We start from the raw sequence: 24,982 nt of genomic DNA, 5'->3' as shown, positions 1-24,982 counted from the left end.
CCGTTCCTTATTCGGGTGTACAGAAACAACAGGTAGGAACCAAAGTGCGGGACTGTATAAATACAATAAATAACAAAATAAAAAACATGTGCTGCTTTAAAGTAATAAATTGGTCTAATAATATTTAAGTAATAATTACTGCATCACATAAATTAATTTCCATAACTAAAAAGGAATAACAGACCAAATTAAATGTTACACAGACCATGTAACTTCCTGGCAGTAACCCTGGAAAAAATTGTTCTTCTCAGGTTTCTTTATGTTTACATGTTCACACTTTGCACTATTTTGTTACACTTTATTAAGCATTTCTTACAAATTCCTTATTTTTGAACTTAAATTTAAAAAAAGTTAATGTTAAGTGTTTATTGTGATTTTAAAATTTAGTTTACATTGATTGAGTGTTTTCCTGGGTTGTTTCTTTCTGCCTTTATTTCCGAGGGGATTATAGTCAGAGGAAGAAGGCTACATTTGAAATAAAAATGTTAACATTTAATATATTTTTCTCCTGGTCCTTATTTTGCATAACACATAAAAAATATCAAAAATGTTTGCTATCGACCAATATAAAAAAACTTATATCATGATACAGTTTTCAGCCATACCACCAAACCATAGCTACATGTAGCATTTACGGTATTTTACAAACTCGAGGAGCCTAAATCAGCAGGAATAAAATCAACGATTAATATTCCCACCCTTATTCCCTCATACAAAAATCCCAAAATGTTGCCTATAATAAAAATAGCATCACTATACAGTATAGCTCAGGGACCCTCAATGGTTGGCCCGCAGACAATGTCTGGCCTGCCAAAGCTTTTCATTTGGCCCACCGAACATTACCCAAATGTAAGCCATTTAGGCCATGTCCACACAAACACAGATACTTAACAAACGCATACTTATCTCCGCATTTAGGCCTCTTGTCTACACGCAGACGCATATTTTTGTCTTGAAAAACGCAGACTTTTACAAACGCTGGCCAAAGTGTAGAGTTCCAAAACTCTCCGCTTAGCAACTCTCCGCTTAGCCTATGCGTGTACACGGCACAAACGGAGACTTGTGATGACATCACGGTTGTGCGCTGTCATTTCCAAGCTCGACAACACTGCCTTGCTGCTTTTAAACACACTATAAGAGGACTTAATGTATGTTTGAACTAGGGCTGGGCGAAATGGCCTTTTTTTAATATTTCAATATTTTTAGGCCATGTCACGATACACGATACATATCTCGATATTTTGCCTTAGCCTTGAATTAACACCTGATGCATATAATCACAGCAGTATGATGATTCTATGGGTCTACATTAAAACATTCTTGTTCATACTGCATTAATATATGCTCATTTTAAACTTTCATGCAGAGAGGGAAATCACAACTAAGTGCATGATGTCACACAAGATATTTCAATAACTGTCAAATAAAAATGAGCTGCATAATAGGAAATCAAATAATGTATGTCCTTCGCTATGTGGTAGGTTACTGCGGACGTTATCTCCTTCTGTTGTTGACTATTTTTTTCATACGGTGTTGATTTGTGCATTTTGTTGGTGTGGCACTGAACGGAGATGTTGACATGCGGAGTAAGCACTCCTCATTCTCTAGCAGGTGTCTTTTCAAATGATGCTACATATTAGCAGTAATGCTAATTTTTGTAGCAACGCTTTTGCCCCACACTTGACAAAAATACGGTTGTCTGTTCGACATATTCCCACTTGAAGCCAAACCACCGCCAGACGATGGACCCCTTGCTGTTTTTTTTGGGCATTAATTCTTCCTTCATTTGTTACCAGATTCGCACCTTCTTTCTCTCGTATTACCACTCGCACCACAGCTAACGTTACCCATGCCGCTACCTCTCTGCTCCGCGAGGGCGTATACGTATGTGACGTATGTAAGAAGGTGCGCTTGTTTTACGTGTCTCTGTGAGAAGGAGAGACAACAAAGAGTGAGAAACGCATGCAGTGTAATGTCCGCAGCTAAAAGCAACTGCGTGAGAACGTGTACTTGAATATCACGATATAGTCATTTTCTATATCGCACAGAGACAAACCCGCGATATATCGAGTATATCGATATATCGCCCAGCCCTAGTTTGAACGTAAACATGCTGCTATTTTCACTCAACATCAATAAAAAAGACACATCAAAATGGCCTTTGCGACACTCCCGCCAGCACTAATGACAGTCAGCTGTTTTGGATGAGATCGCTGTGGAATTTCCAGCTGATGGGACAACTTTGACAAGCAAGACTTTTTGCTCCGTCATAAGAAAGTTGCAACATTATCTTATGTTTTTAGTCCTTATTTAACGACAAATCATGAAGTTAACTTAAATGTGCTGCTTCCATTTTTGTAGATGGAGCCGAGCACGACCGTGCTCGCGCGTAAAAAGCAACCAAGCAACTAAAAAAAACCCAATGTAGCGTCCTCCTTGTAGTGTGTACTGATGTTAAAGACAAAATACACTTCATTACACTTGTACCATATCACTATCCATGATTAAATGCTTTATAATTCCATGAGAGTTTTGCAGCGACACACGCACGTCTGTGCGCTTTATATAGGCACTTACACATGCAAAATGGTTTTCTTGGCTCGTTAATGCATGCTGATCTTAGAAATAATGTACACTTCACTGCACATGTAACACATCACCATGTTGCTGAACACGTTATAATTCTATGAGTGTTGGCTTTTAAAAGCACAGGCGTGCACTCACTCTTTAATAATGTTCCCAGGATTCTGTGTACGTGCAGGCTGGTTTTAAAGATAGCGTACATGTCATTGTACGTCTAGTATAGCAAAATAACCAAATCAAAATAAACATAATAGGAGATGTAATGCCACCAAGTCAGCTATTGCTGCTTTTTTCAGGCTTCTGATTGGACAAAATGTGCATGACAGCAGGTGTATGCATTTGTGTGTAGACAGAGACAGTTTTGAAACTACAATTGTGTGGATGGAGATTGTTTTAACCCCAAATATGTGTTTTTGAAACTCTCCGATTTCGTGCGGACATGGCCTAAGTCTCACAAGAGTAGTGCACATTCATGCAGTACTTCCTGCGACCTGTAGAGGGCAACAGCAAGGCGCACGTGTTACAACGAAGCCACAATCCGCAGTAGAGGAAGATGACTGGCATGTAAACAAACATGGAACTAATAGCAACGGGGGCTGTCAAAACTAACAAGTCAACTCAGGTGATTAATCACTAAAAATGATCACATTATTCATGTATGTACGCAGATTCATTTTTAGATCAAATTGTTACCAAGTTTTAAGCAAAAAAAGTCGTGAATGCGGGTAAATTGTTTTTAAAATGCTCCTGGATGACATTCTGACAATATCATTTAATTTGTGTCCAGATATTAGGGTATTTTTAAAGTTAATTAAATTCATGCAGGCGAGTAATAAACTGGGATTAATCTTGATTAATCCAAATTCAAAAGTGTGATTAATCAGATTTTTTTTTAGTTATCATTTGACAGCACTAAAGGCAAAGCTTAAAAAAAGAAAAGTACACACTGAAAACAGAGACTGGACAGCAAAAATGCAGTGGGTAAGCCAATGTGTTTACCTTGAAAAAAAAAAAAAATCTGTTTTCTTTTACGGAGTTCAACATGGTAGAATTTCAATGTTCCGCCATCGTTACAGAGAGGTGCATTTTTTTATGATGCTCATGTGTTAATAACACCAACTTTTTTTTTAGCCTTTTCAAAAAACATACACATGCATCATGGTTATGTAAATTAGACAACGACGTCATAAACATTCCTCCAGCCGCCAAACATTTGTACACAAGTACAAGTTCTTTGGCTGTGTCACTGTGACCCGTCAATAATTTAGCACAAGAGATGGCGAGATGATCATTTGCTAAAATAGTATTTAATTCCAACCCAAGGCAGTGTGGTCTTTGCAAAAAAAAAAACAACTCTTAAATGTAGAACACTGCCAAGGCTGGAACATTGATCACTATTTTAATATTGTATTCAACACAATATAATGTACCAATTTGGTAGACATAGCACATTTTGGAAATCAAAAAGTGGCATGCTTTTCCCTCCCATTATAAAATGTATTTTTTATCATATTTTAGGAATTCATGTAATAGGAATTACACTGATTTTGTAGTCACTTGTCACAAAAACGTGTACATAAGTCACAATTACACAGGAATATGGTCGCATTTTGCGCGTTTATAACAATTTGTTGACTGTGTGGTAGGGTTGGGCGACATATCGAGTTTGTACAATATATCGATATATTTTTAAACAAGATATGAATTAAGAAAATATCGCAATATCGATATAACTTATTTCACGTTAAAATGACCAAATGCCGCTTATTTGTTGTGTTCCTTGTTCTCCCCTGCTCCCCTCCACGGGTACTAAACCCCTCCCCTTCCAAGACGCGCTTGCACGTATAAGAACATCCATGATTGGTTGGTTGCTTACTATGATGAATCACGATTGGTTGAGATTAGGCCAAGCGGGCGATTTATATATTAAAAAAAACTAGTGGAAGATGGCAGAGGGATTCTCTTCCTTAGATTTTTCTATTAGCGATGTAGACAACATCCAGGAAATCCACAATGTGTCTACTTGGCCACATTTGGACAAATGCATGCGTCTGGATAAAACAATGGCCAACATTTGAGTGGTTTACCATGTAAGCCTAAATCAAAACTGCTCTCGACATGGAAAACGTGGAATACACATTTAAGAACACACATGATTGTGGACATGTGATGACTTTTGCTACAGTATAGTCTGTCTAAATGCTACATTTCATTTTCATTGGTGTTTTACAACAAGACAGTAGCTGACATTTTGTTCATTATTTCTATTCTTTATATTTTGACATTGAATACCGTAGTTGAATCATTTTGAAACAAACAAGATCATATTCGCACAATTAAGTCAAGTCACTTATTGGCGCTGACCACAGACGAGTGGTCTAGTAGGACTGTAGGTCTAGTAGGACTGTCACACACACCGTACGTGTGTGACTGTCCATTACATCATCGACTGGGAATTAAAAAGTGCCTGCCTGCAAATTAATTTTTTATCTGAGTTTGATACATTTTGTGTTATTTGCACAGCTAAGTTATTAATTTTATGTAGAAAGAATATGTTTCTATTTTATTTATACATTCTTTGTTTTTCTATTTTATTGATGTTATGTAATTCTGAGCTACTTAAACGGTTTATTTTCTGTGCTGTTAATACCCATCTTGACTAACTAGGTTAATAAAAGTGCTACTGACTGTTAACAGTACAGTTGTCATTCACTTCAATTTCAGTGAATCTTGCTCAAAAATGTATATCTTTATATAAATATTTTCACCGGAAAATATATCGCGATATATATCGAATATCGAGTTTAAGTAAAAATATATCGAGAGGTACCGTATTTTTCGGATTATAAATCGCAGTTTTTTTCACAGTTTGGCCGTGGGTGCGACTTATACTCCGGAGCGACTTATGTGTGAAATTATTAACACATTACCGTAAAATGTCAAATAATATTATTTATCTCATTCACGGAAGAGACGAAACAAATGTCAGCAATCGTCACACACACTTCAACCAATAAGAATTCAGCGGGGGAGGGTCATGGCAGAAGTGCATTGTGGGTCATGGGATGCTAACTGCTATATGCTATATGCTACTGCCGTAGCTATTAAAATGGATCATTAAAAAAAAACTGAGAAGGGCTGAACAAAAATGGCACCGAAAAGGAATACATATACTGCAGATTACAAGCTGGACGTAGTGAAATATGCAGCAGAAAACGGCGATCGAGCAGCAAACCAGGAGCGCATACCAGGAGCGACAACGAGGAAGAAGATTTCATCGGATTTAGCGATCAGGAGTGACAGATTGTTTGGTAAACGTATAGCATGTTCTATATGTTATAGTTATTTGAATGACTCTTACCATAATATGTTACGTTAACATACCAGGCACGTTCTCAGTTGGTTATTTATGCCTCATGTAACGTACACTTATTCAGCCTGTTGTTCACTATTCTTTATTTATTTTAAATTGCCTTTCAAATGTCTATTCTTGGTGTTGGATTTTATCAAATAAATTGGGACGGCGTGGCGCAGTGTAAGAGTGGCCGTGCGCAACCCGAGGGTCACTGGTTCAATCCCCACCTAGTACCAACCTCGTCATGTCCTTTGTGTCCTGAGCAAGACACTTCACCCTTGCTCGTGATGGGTGCTGGTTAGCGCCTTGCATGGCAGCTCCCTCCATCAGTGTGTGAATGTGTGTGTGAATGGGTAAATGTGGAAGTAGTGTCAAAGCGCTTTGAGTACCTTGAAGGTAGAAAAGCGCTATACAAGTACAACCCATTTATCATTTATCATTAAATTTCCCCCAAAAATGCGACTTATACTGGAGTGCGACGTATATATGTTTTTTTCCTTCTTTATTATGCATTTTCGGCCGGTGCGACGTATACTCCAGAGCGATTTATAATCCGAAAAATACAGTACATTTTTGTCCATATTGCCCAGCTCTACTGTGTGGTGTGCACTAATTAGCTGAAGCGCTGGTGGTTCGGCCTCAAATAGATGGTGAAAAAAAAAAAATATGATGACGTCAGGTATAAGATTTAGTATTAAAAAAAATAAATCATTTTTTCTGGTTAATGTCTGTCATATAAAATGTATATAAAACATTTATTTAAACACTGCAATCCTATTCAACCACATATTTGTTGTCGATACATCTCTCATACAATTACCTTTCAACGTAACCCACAATGCAAATACTTTTTTTTGTCGTTTTCTGATCTGACAAAGAGGCCTTTGCACGGCAATTCTTTGTCCTTCTCTTGCCAATCTCACCAAACTACGAGCCCTTAAAAGCTGTTGTCATATGTTCTCACAAGCCCCCCTCCAAGCAGCCCTTTTCTTTGTCAATTTGGGATTTGTATTCATTTTAGAGAAGTCACACAGTTATTAGTCCAAACTGAGTTTACAGAGGAATGCGCGTTCAATATCAAACATGCTAATCCATTGAACATGGCTAAAAATGAGTGGTTGTGAGTGTGTGTAAAGTGTGTGTGTTAGTACCGGACATGGCCAGGTAGTTGATGTCATGGCCAGCTGCAGAAGCGTACATCCCACTCTGTCCATATCCCGTCAGGCGAGCGTAAACCAAACCAGGATTTTCCTTTAGCAGCTCCTGTGGACCTAGACCAAGCTTCTCCATCACACCTGTGAGAACCAGAAAACACACAAATATTCTTTATGGTCTGTATTCTATGAACACCTGATCCATTGGTATAACCCACCTTTGCGGTAAGGCTCGAGTACGACATCCGACTGGACACAGAGCTTCCGGAGCAGGGCGACACCCTCGGAGGTCTTCAGGTTGATGGCCACCGATCGCTTCCCCCGGGTCTGCGTATCCAAAGAGGCGCCGGCCTTGGTGCGGTCCACACGGATCACTTTGGCTCCGAAGTCTGCCAGGATCATTCCGCAGAACGGTGCTGGAGCCAGGCCTGCCAGCTCAACAACTCGTATCCCGGCCAGCGCCATGATGAACTATAAGATAGATAATTTATAGTGGTATACATTAATTACATACAAAACTTGTGTTAAGGATGCACATACTATTCAAATAATTTTATAATGACATGCACCTGGGGATAAACTGATTGGCAACACTAAATTGGCCCTAATGTGTGAATGTCAGTGTGAATATTGTCTGTCTAGCTGGCTTCAGCACCCCCCACGACCCCGAGAGGGACCAGCAGTAGAAAATGGATGGATGATCAGGAGCTCAGTGGCCTTGTGGTTAGAGTGTACGCCCTGAGACTGGCAGGTTGTGAGTTCAAACCCTGGCCGAGTCATACCAAAGACTACAAAAAATGGGACCCATTGCCTCCCTGCTTGGCACTCAGCATCAAGGGTTGGGATTGGGGGTTAAATCACCAAATGATTCCTGAGCGCGGTGCACGCTGCTGCTCACTGCTCCCCTCACCTCACCTCCCAGGGAGTGAACACGGGGATGGGTCAAATGCAGAGGACACATTTCACCACACCTAGTGTTTGTGTGTGTGACAACCGTTGGAACTTTCATCAACCAATCAATCAATGTTTATTTATAGAGCCCTAAATCACAAGTGTCTCAAAGGGCTGCACAAGCCACAACGACATCCTCGGTACAAAGCCCACATAAGGGCAAGGAAAAACTCACCCCAGTGGGACGTCGATGTGAATGACTATGAGAAACCTTGGAGAGGACCGCATATGTGGGTAACCCCCCCCCCTCTAGGGGAGACCGAAAGCAATGGATGTCGAGTGGGTCTGACATAATATTGTGAGAGTCCAGTCCATAGTGGATCCAACATAATAGTAAGAGTCCAGTCCATAGTGGGGCCAGCAGGACACCATCCCGAGCGGAGACTTTAACTTTAACTAATTAACTCCTGAGGCAGTTCAGGCCAATGGAGTGCTTCAGCAAAGGTGCTGTTGAGTCAACACTAGGGATGTCCCGATCCGATATTTGGATCGGATCGGCCGCCGATATTTGCAAAAAAATGCGTATCGGCAAGGCATGGGAAAATGACGATCCAGATCCAGTTTAAAAAAAAACTCTGATCTGTGTTTTCCAACGCACCGATTTAAATAATACATTCCACTTTTCTGCTGCTCCCTAATTTTCCGTTCCGCATTTTCCAGCACACCTTCAACACATCCACAGGTCTGTGGAATCTCACGCAGTTGCTTTTAGCTGCTGGCATTACACGACAGGCTCTTCTCACTCTTTCCTGTGTCTCCCTCTCACAGACAGCAAGCGCACCTTCTTACACACGTCACATACTGTCACGACATACGTCACATACGTATACGCCCTCTCCCAGCAGAGAGGTAGCAGCATGGCTAACGTTAGCTGTGATGCTAGCACAGCCGTGCGAGCAACGTTCCCTCTAAGGTGCGCGCCTGTGCAATTGCGCACTGCTCAAGCGTCCTCTGCGCACGGCAAATCTATGCCACGCACAAAATCAAATAAAAAAATAAGCGCATAACAATTTTCGACACACGGACACGACAGAGAAAACAGTTTTCGTCATCATTGTTCAAATATTGTAACGTCTGTCGAGACGCTTATCTCCATTCAGTGCCACACGCCCACACCATCAAAATGCCGAGGCAAACATTTCCAGATCAACACCGTATGAAACATTTTTGGATTTTTTTAGTTGTGATTTCCTTCTCTGCATGAAAGTTTAAAAGTAGCATATATTAATGCAGTATGAAGAAGAATGTTTTAATGTAGACACATAGAATCATCATACTGCTGTGATTATGTGCATCAAGTGTTAATTCAAGGCTAAGGCAAAATATTGAGATATATATCGTGTATTGCAATATGGCCTTAGAATATCGCAATATTAAAAAAAGGCTATATCGCCCAGCCCTAGTTCAATGATGCCATTTCTGTTTGTCATGTATAATTTTGTCTATTTTGTGTTTATCCTTGAATAAACAGGTCAGTTTCTTGTTACCAACCATTGTGTATTATTCAAACTCCCCTAATTCAGCTGGCTAGTTGTTATCAAGAGTACTAAAACCCTTTTCAACATGATTCTGACAACTAAGTAGGCTAAATAACTTTATACTTTTATACATGCTCGGATAGGCCAGTATCGGTATCGGATCGGAAGTGCAAAAACAACATCGGTATCGGATCGGAAGTGCAAAAACCTGGATCGGGTCATCGTTGATCCCGAGAGGGACCAGCAGTAGAAAATGGATGCATGACCAGGAGCTTAATTCGTTAATTCAATCATTGTTGACTCAATAATAATTGAATTAACGGTTTAGAAGAAATTCCTCTAAAAATCCACATAAACGAGTGTCTGATATCTAATTATGAAAACATTTCACAATAAAATCTCTTGAAATCGGCAGTGACTTGTCAGTGAAACTCTCACGAGAAGTCCCCAGGTGCCCTGAACGCACCACGGCTAAAAACAAAGCTAGCTTCGTACAAAGTGCAATACCATGAGTTCGCTCACTAGGTTGACTCTTAAACAGGGTGAGACGAGACACAGAAACGCCCGTAAAAGCTTAAAACAAATAAGTTCGGGGGGGTGGGAAACGGTCAATTTAGTGACACTGCCCTTAGACCTTAAATAAAAGTAGCTACAAAGTCCAAAGTGACACACAGTACAGATGTTATCAGAGCGAGTAGTACCAGGAGACTTTACTTTTCAACTGACAACGAGTCATCATTACAAAATAGTCTGCCTTTATTTAAATGCACGTATAAAAGAAGATCTTACCAACCTTTCTTCGTTCGAGGTGAAAAGGACACCTGTGTGGCGGTTTATAAAGCCTCAAACCAGCGTGCCTTCGGCGTTGATCACGTGACTATGAAATCCCGGAAGTGGTCGAGTTACCCGTATGTGTATGTGTCACGTGATGCACACATCCGGATTGCTGTTTTTGGGCTGCTTCAAGTTCTCAAGACAGTGATGTACTATAATTATTTACACACCAAGGACAAGCCTACTGATAGGTATGTTTTCGTGTACAGTCAGTGTAAACGCAATTAAATGACTATTTAAATGACTATGTGACTTTTAATCTATTTTTAATCTAAAACACTTCATTTTGGTCTACATAACATGCAATGGTGGTTCTTTGATCCAAATGTTGCACGGATTTTGTTGCATTGACCAGTGTTTTTCAACCTTTTTTGAGCCAAGGCACATTTTTTGCATTGAAAAAATCTGGAGGCACACCACCAGCAGAAATCATAAAAAAATGAAACTCAGTTGACAGTAAAAATTTGTTGTCGCAATTGTTGGATATGAATTCAAACCATAACCAAGCATGCATCAATATAGCTCTTGTCTCAAAGTAGGTGTACTGTCACCACCTGTCACATCACGCCCTGACTTATTTTGAGTTTTTTGCTGTTTTCCTGTGTGCAGTGTTTTATTTCTTGTCTTGCGCTCCTATTTTGGTGGCTTTTTCTCTTTTTTTGGTATTTTCCTGTAGCAGTTTCATGTCTTCCTTTGAGCAATATTTCCCGCATCTACTTTGTTTTAGCAATCAAGAATATTTCAGTTGTTTTTATCCTTCTTTGTGGGGACATTGTTGATTGTCATGTCATGTTCAGATGTACTTTGCTCCACAGTAAGTCTTGCCTGTCGTCCAGCACTCTGTATTTGTATACTTTGTAGCCAGTTCAGTTTTAGTTTTGTTCTGCATAGCCTTCCCTAAGCTTCAATGTCTTTTCTTAGGGGCACTCACCTTTTGTTTATTTTTGGTTTAAGCATTAGATACCTTTTTACCTGCACCCTGCCTCCCGCTGTTTCCGACATCTACAAAGCTATCAGCTACCGGCTGCCACCTACTGATATTGAAGAGTATTACACGGTTACTCTGCCGAGCTCTAGACAGCACCGACACTCAACAACAACACATCATTTGCAGACTATAATTACTGCCGCGGCCGAAATGAGTTTCCTCCGCCGGGTGGCGGGGCTCTCCCTTAGAGATAGGGTGAGAAGCTCTGCCATCTGGGAGGAGCTCAAAGTAAAGCCGCTGCTCCTCCACATCGAGAGGAGCCAGATGAGGTGGTTCGGGCATCTGGTCAGGATGCCACCCGAACGCCTCCCTAGGGAGGTGTTTAGGGCACGTCCGACCGGTAGGAGGCCGCGGGGAAGACCCAGGACACATTGGGAAGACTATGTCTCCCGGCTGGCCTGGGAACGCCTCGGGGTCCCACAGGAAGAGCTGGACGAAGTGGCTGGGGAGAGGGAAGTCTGGGCTTCCCTGCTTAGGCTGCTGCCCCCGCGACCCGACCTCGGATAAGCGGAAGAAGAAGGATGGATGGATGGATGGAATTACTGGTTTGCAAAAAAAATATTTAACCCAACTAGATAATCTCCCACGGCACACCAGACTGTATCTCACGGCACACTAGTGTGCTGCGGCACAGTGGTTGAAAAACACTGGCCTAGACTCAGGAAGTAAAAATAAGTTTTCACATTATAACAACAAGACACAAATTGCAAGTTGTAATGTTGCAGGATTTAGCTGCATTACAATGACTGTTACACCTTTAAGTTTGACAAAAAAAAATTTATATTGTTGCTTTTTCCCCCCTTATATTGGTTTTTTTCTTTTTCAGTGTGGCTCTAATACTCGTGTTTTACTGCAAATAAGAATGTTAAATTTCATTTCATCAGATTGTGACACTTCTACAGTACATGCGTGTTTATTGGTTTTCTCTGAGGCTTTAGGCATCACACTTCGGTTATTTAAAAAAAGAAAATAATCATTGAGAACACCATGAAAAGTTCTCTAATATGGAACCACAGGTTTATGTTTGATTTAGCTTGATCATCTCATGAAGGTCAACCTGTACTTTTATTCTTCTCAGAATGATTAAAAAATGAAATTGCATCATTGATATACAGTGTTTTTCCCCAAGTGATGAGAATGTCTTTCTTTTGTAATGCCTTCCTGTTAAATGGAAAGTCACACCGTGTTGCCTTTTCACACACGCCATTGTGTTTCATTAATGAGCCAACACTCATTACAATTTGTGGAGCACAAATGCCATTTTTTAAACTAATATCAGTCAGTATTGCTGCGCTCAACACTATTTATTTGGCAAGTATAGGGGTCTGCTGTGTCATACAGCAGAGAAAGGACAGGGAGAGTTGGCAGAAACCGGAGGTCTGACTACAGAAATTGCTGGGGTTGCAGCAAAGCATAATGTGCCAAGTTTGTATAAGCTAGCAATGAGCAATGTTGACGACACAGAGGACTTAGACAACAAATATATAAATATTGGTCCATTACCATTAAAAAAATTAAGAAAAATATTATAATAACATTAACATATTTTAAATATAATTATTATAATATAATTATGAATCAAATAAATATAATTGCTAAAAGTATTAATAACATTTTAAAATGTATTAATTATGTACATTTTAAACAAATATTAGAAATTATAAATAATAATTAAAAAAAACATACAACTAGTATATGATTATTATGATATAATTATAAATATGATTAATGAAAAAACTAATTATTTTTATTTTTTAATAAATAATGAAATATAAATACAAGTAATATTGATATAAGTAATAATAAAAACATAAGCATAACATAAATATAAATATTATAATGCAATTGTAAACATATATATGATTTAATACAAATATTCATAAAATTATGAAATTCTGTAACATTTTTAATACATATGAAAACAATTTCAGTCAAATAATATTAAAACAATAAAACCAGAAGCATACTATTATTATGATTCTTATGATATAATTATACATAAAATATATATAAATAATGTAAATATTAATACAACTTTTAATAAATGATTTTAATATTTTTTATAAAGATTAAAAAATGATGAAAAAATAAAAAAATTTATTCCAAATAATAGTGAAATAACTATTGATGTCAAATTATTTAAAAAATGATTAATAGCACCGAAAAAATGCTGAGAAAAGCCTTTAGCTTGTGGTATTTTTTATTTAAATTCAGTACTGCAGCAGGTCAAAACATATATGACCAAACAGTGGCTTTATGAAGTCGTTTTTAACTGGCGTGGAGCCATTTAGAAAAAAAATCAAGTCTATAAAAATCACTTAAGTTAACACATCAAAAAACTGTTTTCTAAAAAGATACAAAAGCAAGTATTGTACGTTGAACTTGTCACTTTTCCGCTGTTTCAGATAGTGAAAAATTCCTATCAATCAAATATCATTATATATATATTAGCTATAGTGGCCTACTATCAAAATGACTATGTGTCGCAGGCTGAAGCAAATCTTCGTTGACAGTATTGTTGAAATTTTATAATTATTCCACACATTTTTACAACATTTGAAACCATTAGTAAATCAGAGGCTACTCAGAAGTTGAGATAACTCCTGGAAATCACTGGCTTTTAATTGCCAAAGGTATAGATGTGTGCGTCCAAGTTAAAGGAAACGGCAGGCTGTCTTCTTTTAATAGATTTATTACAATCTTTGGCAAGTTTGTCTAAGCTAGGTAATGTTTGCTGTGGTCTGGAACAACATGGCACACAAAAAACGCAGCCAATATTACATACAGATAATGTGTCATGAGACATGCAAAATATAAATCATACACAAATAGGATAAAAGTAAAGGATATCAAATTAGCTCTCATTTACCTACTAATGAGGCATAATGATGCAATATGTACATACAGATAGCCTAATTAGCATGTTAGCATGGATTAGCTTGCAGTCAGCACTGACCAAATATGCCTGATTAGCACTCCAACAAGTCAATAACATCAACAAAGCGCACCTTTGTGCATTCACGCACAGTATCAAACGTTTGGTGGACAAAATGAGACAAAGAAGGAGTGGAAAATTTGACATGTAAACAAACTGTTGAGTCACAGTGCACACTATGGTGAGTTCAAGAACCGCCGAAATTAGTGGGACAAAACGATGTTCACCAAACACTGTCATCAGTGAAGCATACACACAAACATATTAAACAGTGGGCTTTCTAACAATTGGGAAGGTTTGTGTCATGTTTGTCCTCAAACAAAAAACATACTAAAACAAAAAAATATATATTTCCCCTCATTTTTTTCCATTTTCAATCCTTTTTTTAAAATGTTCCAGAAGAGCTGGAACAACAAGAGCGTGTTGCTGACCCCTGGTATAGCCATTGTATTCTTTCTCATTTGGTCTTGATACACACTTGCTCGGCAACAATTCCAAATGACAAAGAGGCATTTATGGCAGTCATGGCCACTCATTAAGCTTGTTTCCTTGACAACGGTGTGTGAATACAATGTTTTTAGTCGACAGGGACTGTTATAGAGAGCATTTGTACGTAAAACACTTAATACAAATTTCAATAGAAGCTCAAAGAACATTAGGCCAAATTGGAAAAAAAAACTAAAGGAACACAAACTATATTACTTGCTGGAGTTGCCCATAACAATTAGCCTGCAGCAGCTGGCTTGCCAGCGTGTGACACTGGAGCTTTTTGTGTATTGATTGAAGAATCAAAAACTTTCAAACACAATTATTATATAAAGATGCATGTCAGGCAGTGTGTAGACGTACTGTAGAATCTCCTCGCAGGCTAAACAGCATGTGGAGCTTTCTTACAAATATCAACACCGACCCAAAGCCACAGCCTCGAGTCAGGTCACAAGCTTCGGTTTAAAGACCAAAAAAAAAAAGTAATATTCTGAACTAACTAAAGCTGAAATTGTCAATGATTACGCAGGCTATCTAGAGGGCGCTAACTTTTGAGCATGCTGAACACATTACAGTACATCAAGGAATGCCCTCGACACACACGTGCACACACATACTAGTTATGTTTGTCGTCAGCTAATGATTTGGCAAAGTTTGGCTGTTAATATTAGCTATTCTTAAATGTACTGCCAGGGGCCGAAATAGTCCGGATAAATTAATTATATTTATATAGCGCTTTTCTCTAGTGACTCAAAGCGCTTTTACATAGTGTAACCCAATATCTAAGTTACATTTAAACCAGTGTGGGTGGCATTGGGAGCAGGTGGGTAAAGTGTCTTGCCCAAGGACACAACAGCAGTGACTAGGATGGCTGAGGCGGGGATCGAACTTGGAATTCTCAAGTTGCTGGCACGGCCACTCTACCAACCGAGCTATACCGCCCCATAAGCTCGGTCAGTGGTCAAACTAGGCCGACCTTTTCCCACCAAATACTACCTAAGACAACACTTGGCTCTCCAAGCACCACCATAATGACCAACATTAAAATACAGTAGCGTAGTAGGCCTAAGTAACAAGGCAGATGTCATGATCTGTGCACTAAAGCATGTTCTCCCCTCCTTTGTTTACATTCTGTTGCTAGGAGCCTTGAGCTCATAGTCACCTGTATCTCATAATGATTAGTGTACCCACCTGTTGTAAACCTAATCATCTCCCTTATTTAACACCCATCTGGCCATGCAGTAAGCGCTGGTCCAATGTTCGCTTCTTGCGACACCTTGCGTCTTGTTTCATTTCATGCTATTGTAAGTTAGCCTGTTGCTTCCTGTTTACCTTTCCTTTCATTTTTTTTAATTTTTGTTACCTGGCTCAAGGATTAAAAGAGACAATCTTACCTGCTCGCAGCCTTTTTCCTCTCTTTTTGCAAGCTGGGAAACACGACCCTCGCGATAACGCCACCCAAACGCAACAGCAGAGGTTTTATTTAACAAGTTTATTTGATATTTTTGGTCACTTTGAATAGTAACACTGTGTTTGAATGTAGAATATTATAATCAAGTGATTATTTGGTGTACTATGGTTGTACGGTATACCGGTATTAGTATAGTACCGCGATATTAATGAATCATATTTGGTACTATACCTCCTCTAAAAAGTACCGGTCCACCATTCACCCGTCCCCCCCACCCCCCGTCATCACCACGTCATGACATTGCTGGTTTACGAGCAGACGAGCATGTTTGGCAGCGCACAATCACAGAGTACTTACAAGCAGATACAGTGTGTAGAGAGAAAAGGGAGAACGGATGCACTTTGGCTTAAAAACTAACGATAAAGGTGAAGTTATAACACTGAAACGCCCTAAGGAAGAGGTGCTTTAAGACATGGCTAGCTAGCTAGCGGCTAACGTCCATCCCCGGTCTGCAGTGTTTTAGCTACTTCTAAATCACTAATCCTCGTCTCCATGGCGACAAATAAAGTACGTTTCTTACAAGTATCATCCCTGCAGGACAAGGAATAGCTAAACATATTTCACTACACACCGTAGCTCACAAACGCCATTGGTGGATCTACACCTGACATCCACTGTAATGATGCCAAGTACAGGAGCGTATAGTCGATACTACTATGATTACATCGATATTTTTTAGCATCACAAAATCTTCTTTAGTTTTTTTAAAATATATATTATGTGTATGAACTCAGGAAATTTGTCCCTGGACACATGAGGACATTAAATATGACCAATGTATGATCCTGTAACTACCTGGTATCGGATTGATACCCAAACTTGTGGTATCATCCAAAACTAATGTAAAGTATCAAACAACAGAAGAATAAATGATTATTACATTTGAACAGAAGTGTAGATTAGAACATGTTAAAAGAGAAAGTAAGCAGATATTAACAGTAAATGAACAAGTAGATTAATAATTCATTTTCTACCACTTGTCCTGAATAATGTTGACAAAATAATAGAATGATAAATGACACAATATGTTACTGCATACGTCAGCAGACTAAATTAGGAGCCTTTGTTTGCATACTTACTAATAAAAGACAAGTTGTCTTGTATGTTCACTATTTTATTTAAGGACAAACTTGCAGTAATAAACATAAGTTTAATGTACCCTAAGATTTTTTGTTAAAATAAAGCCAATAATGCAATTTTTTGTGGTCCCCTTTATTTAGGAAAGTACCGAAAAGTATCGAAATAAATTTTGGTGCCGGTACCAAAATATTGGTATCGGGATAACAGTAATGGAGCCCGTGTAGCAGTTTGAGAATCACTGAGCTAGACAGTACCGCTGTACCAGTCCCGGCGGACATGGCCGCCCACAAAGTCAGGCTTTCCCATCTTGGGCTGGAAGCTGTTTATTTTTCGGTTGTTCCGTTTTTTATATTGAAGCGGGTAAAAATAAAACGGTAACTAATCACAACAAAGGCATGTTGACTGAGACAATAACACAATTAAACTGACATTTTAGGGGGTGGAAGCTCCTGGTGTCGTCCTACTACTCCTCCCACAATCGTACATAAATGGATGATATGATGTTTTTCCTTGTGAGATAAGGAAGTTTGACTTCTCACCGCCAAAACAAATGTAGAGCACACGTTTTATTTTTATTGCTATGATGCCATCAGCATCATCAATCACTGTAAGTTACATCTCATTCTACCGTATTACTTCTTTGAAAAAAAGTATTTTTCCCCCTGCCTTAGGGAATGGTTTATTTAATGGTACATCTAAAGGCATGACAACCCATTTACCATTTACCATTTGTAAGAGGCGCCGGAAGTTGGCAGACCTGTCAGCTATCCTGTTCTGTCTCCCTATAATGTTTGTCTGATCTTAAATGGGATTGTGCTGAAAATCTTGATTTTGCCTCGGGGATTAATAAAGTATTCTGATTCTGATTCATTGAGGTAGAACTATCACGTTTTATTATCTAACATCTTTGACAATCAGCATGATTTTGTAACAGTCCATGCACTGTTTTATGAACGTGGGGCTGGGATGATTTCAGCCTTTCAAAGTTTCCCTTAGACCACCATTTTTTGACCTCGGTATTTGTGAAAACCTAGTTACAGTTACGGCCCTGACTGCCATGTACACTGAGGACTATAAAATATATGTTTCATCACTACAGTACACAGCAGGCACAAGACATTGATACAACGTTGATTATACATACAGTACAGGCCAAAAGTGTGGACACACCTTCTCATTCAATGTAGATTGTAGATTGTCACTGAAGGCATCAAAACTATGAATGAACACTCTTGGCATTCTCTCGATGAGCTTCAAGAGGTAGTCACCTGAAATGGTTTTCATTTCACAGGTGTGCTTGAAGCTCATCGAGAGAATGCCAGGAGTGTGCTAAGCAGTAATCAGAGCAAAGGACGGCTATTTTGAAGAAACTAGAATATAAAAAATATTTTCAGTTATTTCACCTTTTTTTGTTAAGTACATGAGAACTGGTGCAACAACGGGACAATCACTGAACAGCACTGTTGCCCGGACGTGGAGTACATGTCTGTTAGATGTCGGCCTTTTTTTCTCCCGAGAGAGCTGTCTGTTGTTTTCATCACGGCTGTGTATATTCCACCGGACGCCAAAGTAAACACAACGCTCTCTCTTCTGCTGAACACCGTCAACGAACAGCAGCGGGCCCACCCCGACGGTGTTCATATCATAGCAGGGGATTTTAATAAGGCCAATCTGAAGACTGTACTCCCTAAGTTCTACCAGCACGTGAAGTGTTCTACAAGGGGCAAGAACACCCTGGACCACGTGTATACCAACATAAAGCACGCGTACAGAGCTACACCCCTCCCCCAGCTTGGACAGTCAGACCATCTTTCCCTCCTGCTCTCTCCTACCTACACCCCCATCAGACGCCAGGCCAGGCCTATCACAAAGACTGTTATGACCTGGCCTGACGATGCACTCCCCAAACTTCAGGACTGCTTCCAACACACAGACTGGGACCTCTTCCAACAACAGGAGCTGGAGACAGCCACAGGAACGGTGCTGGACTACATAAAGTTCTGCATCGGGAATGTGACTGTGGAAAAATCCATCCGGGTTTACCCCAACAAGAAACCCTGGATGACCAGCCAGGTCCGCACACTCCTCAGGGCCCGCGACGCAGCCTTCAGGTCAGGGGCCAAGGCACTGTACAGTGTTGCTAGAGCCGACCTGAAGAGAGGGACTAAAAAAGCAAAGGCGGACCACAGGAGGTGCATAGAGTCCCATCTGTCCAGCAAAAACTCACGGGAGGTGTGGTGGGGCATTCATGACATCACGAACTTCAGAGGCTGCAATATGACAACTGCGGATCAGAGTGCGACACTGGCAGAGGAGCTTAACTGTTTCTTTGCCCGTTTCGAAACCCCCCAGCGACACTCATCTGCTCCAGCACTGCCCCCGCCCCCACCGGGCTCCGGCGCCACTCCACTCACTGTACAGGAGCACAGTGTCAGACGAGTGCTCCTGGCTGTGAACCCCAGGAAGGCTACCGGACCAGACGGAGTACCTGGAAAGGTGCTCAGGACGTGCGCCCACCAGCTCGCTCCCCCCCTCACCAGGATCTTCAACCTCTCCCTGGCTCAGGCAGACATCCCATCCTGCCTGAAGTCATGTACAATAATCCCGGTGCCGAAGAAGTCTCCCATCACCAGCCTGAATGATTACCGACCAGTGGCCCTCACTCCGGTAATCATGAAGTGCTTCGAGCGACTTGTTCTCCAGCACATCAAGGACCATATCCCTCCAGACTTCGACCCCCACCAGTTCGCATACCGGGCGAACAGGTCCACAGAGGACGCCATCGCTGTTGCTCTCCACTCTGCTCTGAACCACCTGGAGCAGCAGCAGAGCTACGTCCGGATGCTCTCTGTGGACTATAGCTCTGCCTTCAATACAATAATCCCGGACAGACTCTGCAATAAACTGGACACTCTTGGCCTCCCCCCTCTCACAAACGCCTGGATAAGGGACTTCCTAACGGACCGACCCCAGAATGTGAGACTTGGCCCGCACCTCTCATCCTCCCGCACGCTGAGCATCGGCTCCCCACAGGGCTGTGTGCTGAGCCCCCTCCTCTACTGCCTTTACACCCATGACTGCAGTCCGGCCCACAGTGACAACCTTACCGTCAAGTTCGCCGACGATACCACAGTGGTCGTGCTCATCTCCAGGGGTGACGAGGCTGCCTACAGAGAGGAGGTCCTGAAGCTGACGGCCTGGTCTTCGGAGAACAACCTCGCTCTCAACACCAGCAAGACCAGAGAGATCATCGTCGACTTCAGGAGGAGCAGCACCGACCCTGCCCCCCTCTACATCAACGGCGAGCGTGTAGAGAGGGTCCACACCTTCAGGTACCTTGGAGTCCACATCTCTAATGACTTCTCCTGGACAGTCAACACCACATCAATCATCAAGAAGGCTCAGCAGCGGCTACACTTCCTTAGAGTCCTCGGGAAGTACAACCTGAAGCCTGACCTGCTGCTGACCTTCTACCGCTCGTCCATCGAGAGCCTGCTGACCTACGGTATTACGGTATGGTACGGCAGCTGCACTGCAGCAGACAGGGAGAGGCTGCAAAGAGTGGTCAAGACGGCTCAGAAGATCATCGGCCGCCCTCTCCCCTCTCTGACGGACATCTACACCTCCCGCTGCCTCAACAGAGCCAGTGCCATCATCAAGGACAGCACCCACCCTGGCTCTGACCTGTTCCACCTGCTGCCCTCTGGGAAGCGCTACAGGTGCATTAAAACCAAAACAAACTAAAGAACAGCTTCTTCCCCAGGGCCATAACCATCCTGAACGGACTGCCCCATTGTCCCTCATAACTGCCTTCTCTTCGGTGCAATAACCCATTCCACCAACCACCCTGTTTTTTTTTGTTTTTTTTTCATGTATATATTCATTTCACACCATATTCATTGCACTTCTACATTTTTTATATTTTTATATATTTGCACATTGTTTTTCTAGCATGCACACATCGCACTGTATGGAATGGCCTCAATCTCGTTACCTTGCGTAATGACAATAAAGCTGATTCTGATTCTGATTCTGAACTCCACATGTGTTCATTCATAGTTTTGATGCCTTCAGTGACAATCTACAATGTAAATAGTCATGAAAATAAAGAAAACGCATTGAATGAGAAGGTGTGTCCAAACTTTTGGCCTGTACTATACATGTCCTTTAAACCTGACTTTGTTGCAAAATAGTTATATTTGTAAATTGAGACAAGGCTGATGTCTAACGTTGGATCGACGTTGTTGGTTGGGAAATGACCACATTGGTCAAATCAACATCAGAACCTAACATTGATTAAACGTTGTTTCAACGTTATGTTTGAGTTGCTCAACCTCAGGACCTAATTCAACAAGTTCTCAACGTTGTTTTAATGTCTTGTGCCTGCTGGGTATGTACCTCGAGAAGAAGAAAGCGTGGTGGGATTGATCCACACTTATCAACTTGGCACACAGAGTGAGTGAAGACTAAAAAGCAGGCCAAAGTTGACTAAAAGCAATATCCTTTGGACGACATAAAGCTGCAGAGTCTGAGACTGCACGTATTCTCATCTGCCTTCAAGAATTATTGAAGTGGCAAAGCAGTTAATTATTGTCAATCTCAGACAGAAAAGGACAGAGCCTTTTTTAATAACCATCTCGAGACCTCTGAGAAAAGGCCCAGCAAAATCAGAGTAGACACAAGTAGATAACTACAAGTTGGGGTGGATGGAAGGGAGTTACACGTCTCTGCTGACCTCTGTTAGTTTGTCCCCTGGAACTATACTTAATACAGTGGTGGGTTGTGCCAGCATTCCCACCAATGATATTGTGACAAGCACGCTTCTACAAATGCTGAAGGAAAAGATCAAGGACCAGACGCTATGTCGTACTCGCTTTACAGCATGTGTGTCTTTGTGTGCCATCACTTTATAATACCAACATTCCTGACTTTGTGGCTTATTTTGAGTCTTTGTGTTTATTTCTCCTATTAAAGGTGGCAGTTATCATAATGACATACTAGTTTAGTCTTTATTTGAACGGACAATGCAGAGAAACATTAAGCTCAAAGACAGATATGTTCTGCACCAGATTATAGCTAAATAGCTAAATTCCATCTGCAGTCCCTGTCTACCTAAATTAAAGAGATACAAAAAACATGTCATAAAATTATAACAACAAAATTATACTATAGCATGTAATCAAATTAAGAAAATACTTTTCAAGTTTGTTGTGAGATCGTTCCATTCCTTTATCCATACTTGCCAACCCTCCTGAATTTTCCGGGAGACTCCCGAATTTCAGCGCCTCTCCCGAAAACCTCCCGGGACAAATGTTCTGCCGAAAATCTCCCGATTTTCAGCCGGACCTGGAAGCCACGCCCTCTCCAGCTCCATGCGGACCTGAGTGAGGACAGCCTTTTTTCATGACGGGAGGACAACAGGGTGACAAGAACTAAATCATCCAGACTATAGATAAATTGTATTATTATGTTTATCTTACCTAAAAATAAATATATTTGTTAATTAAAAAAATAAATAAATAAATACATTTTTACTATATTTTGCTAAAAACATCAAAATTAATTGTATTTTTATTTGTATTTTTTCCTGACTCCTTATTACATCCAGCCATATAATTATACATTAAAATAAACATATTTGGGACGGCGTGGCGCAGTGGAAGAATGGCCGTGCGCGACCCGAGGGTCCCTGGTTCAATCCCCACCTAGTACCGACCTCGTCATGTCCGTTGTGTCCTGAGCAAGACACTTCACCCTTGCTCCTGATGGGTGCTGGTTAGCGCCTTGCATGGCAGCTCCCTCCATCAGTGTGTGAATATGTGTGTGAATGGGTAAATGTGGAAGTAGTGTCAAAGCGCTTTGAGTACCTTGAAGGTAGAAAAGCGCTATACAAGTACAACCCATTTATCATTTATCATTTATATTTAAAACAATTGATTTTAAATTAAAATGACCATATTTAATTATTAAAACAATTGCTTGTTTATCAACAACTTTAGCATTTTATTCATTACATTTTAAAACTCTCAGAAGCCAAGTTATGTTATATTCCTTAATATTTATTTATGCAAGTTTGAAGTATCAATTATCTAAACACAGTTTTTTTTGCATATTTTCAGGATGTAGATATCTATCTATCTATCTATCTATCTATCTATATATATATATATATATATATATATATATATATATATCAGTGACGTGCAGTCACTAGAGGCAGGTGAGGCAGGGCCTCACCTGCCATCATGGAAAGAAAAAAAATGTAAAAAGAAAAAAAAATAATTAAATTGTTATATGTATCCAGGGCAGCACGGTGGAGGAGGGGTTAGTGCATCTGCCTCACAATACGAAGGTCCTGAGTAGTCTTGGGTTCAATCCCAGGCTCGGGATCTTTCTGTGTGGAGTTTGCATGTTCTCCCCGTGACTGCGTGGGTTCCCTCCGGGTACTCCGGCTTCCTCCCACCTCCAAAGACATGCACCTGGGGATAGGTTGATTGGCAACACTAAATTGGCCCTAGTGTGTGAATGTGAGTGTGAATGTTGTCTGTCTATCTGTGTTGGCCCTGCGATGAGGTGGCGATTTGTCCAGGGTGTACCCTGCCTTCCGCCCGATTGTAGCTGAGATAGGCTCCAGCGCCCCCCGCGACCCCAAAAGGGAATAAGCGGTAGAAAATGGATGACAAAATGGATATGTATCCAGTGATTATACCATAAAGTTATTTTTCATTTAACTTCACCAGTTTTAGATTATTTTTATTCAAAATCGCTGAATTTTCACATTTGCCGTTCAAATACTGAGAAGAGACGGTGCGGTGAACAGCAGCCAGTTGAGGCACGTCACTCAATTGTGCCTCAACATGGATTGCGGACTCGGCTAACTGCTGGCCTGCTGTGCAGTGAGACCGTGTTGCTATATGAATTATATTATACATTTCCATAGTTTAGTTAGCTGAGGTATATAATGTACAGTGTATTTTGTCAACAACTGTATGTGTGTAACGTATTTCTTGTGCTGAGCAATCATAAAACTGCTGCGAAGACGCACTGTGTGAGGCTCGCGTAACCCTGCCTCCTGGTGCCGGTTAATGCACCTTCGCCGCAGACTGCACCCCCCGACGGGAGCGCCACACCAACCAAAGCCCACACCCAAACCCTCCACGTGCAAGACCGAATCCACCCAAAAAAGTCACTTAACAAGAAGCCAAAAAGTGCAAAAACAACAATGCTCGCGCCGGAGGAGCGTGAACGACTGCAGGGACACAACATTAGGTACACCTGCAGACTGCAGCACGGATTTCATATTTCATTCATTCACAACTCCTCCAACACCAACACCACTGTTCCCGCACTTATAAGTAAAGGTAAGACCATAATAACGTTTTTTTTAAATTAAATGTGCTTTTTTGTGTGCTACAGTTTGTATGTGTAAAGTTAAAGTTAAGTTAAAGTACCAATGATTGTCACACACACACTAGGTGTGGTGAAATTTGTCCTCTGCATTTGACCCATCCCTTGATCACCCCCTGGGATGTGAGGGGAGCAGTGGGCAGCAGCGGCGCCGCGCCCGGGAATAATTGTTGGTGATTCAACCCCCAATTCCAACCCTTGATGCTGAGTGCCAAGCAGGGAAGAATGCTGGTATGAGCTTTTAAACATAACCCGTTAAC

At 40.8% G+C, this 24,982-nt stretch overlaps 1 protein-coding gene across 4 annotated transcripts in view; it reads right to left on the bottom strand.

Annotated features, from left to right (window-relative positions):
- Positions 1–10,446, bottom strand: part of amacr (alpha-methylacyl-CoA racemase) — a 59,554-nt gene extending 49,108 nt beyond the window's left edge. For 3 of the 4 annotated variants that reach the window (XM_061926963.1, XM_061926960.2, XM_061926962.1), the window contains exons 1-3: positions 10,315–10,446; positions 7,311–7,563; positions 7,090–7,233 (exon numbers count right to left, since the gene is read on the bottom strand). In XM_061926963.1, coding sequence (XP_061782947.1) covers positions 7,090–7,233; positions 7,311–7,557 — 391 coding nt within the window. In that variant the 5' untranslated portion in view covers positions 7,558–7,563; positions 10,315–10,446. Of the gene's footprint in view, positions 1–7,089; positions 7,234–7,310; positions 7,564–10,310 lie in introns of all 4 variants that reach the window. The other variant, XM_061926961.2, reaches the window with a different exon arrangement.
- Between the last annotated feature and the right edge of the window lie 14,536 nt (positions 10,447–24,982).

This window comes from Nerophis lumbriciformis, linkage group LG32, assembly GCF_033978685.3.
Source record: "Nerophis lumbriciformis linkage group LG32, RoL_Nlum_v2.1, whole genome shotgun sequence".
In the NCBI taxonomy this organism is placed as follows: domain Eukaryota; kingdom Metazoa; phylum Chordata; class Actinopteri; order Syngnathiformes; family Syngnathidae; genus Nerophis; species Nerophis lumbriciformis.
This window is presented reverse-complemented; position numbering and strand designations above follow the sequence as displayed.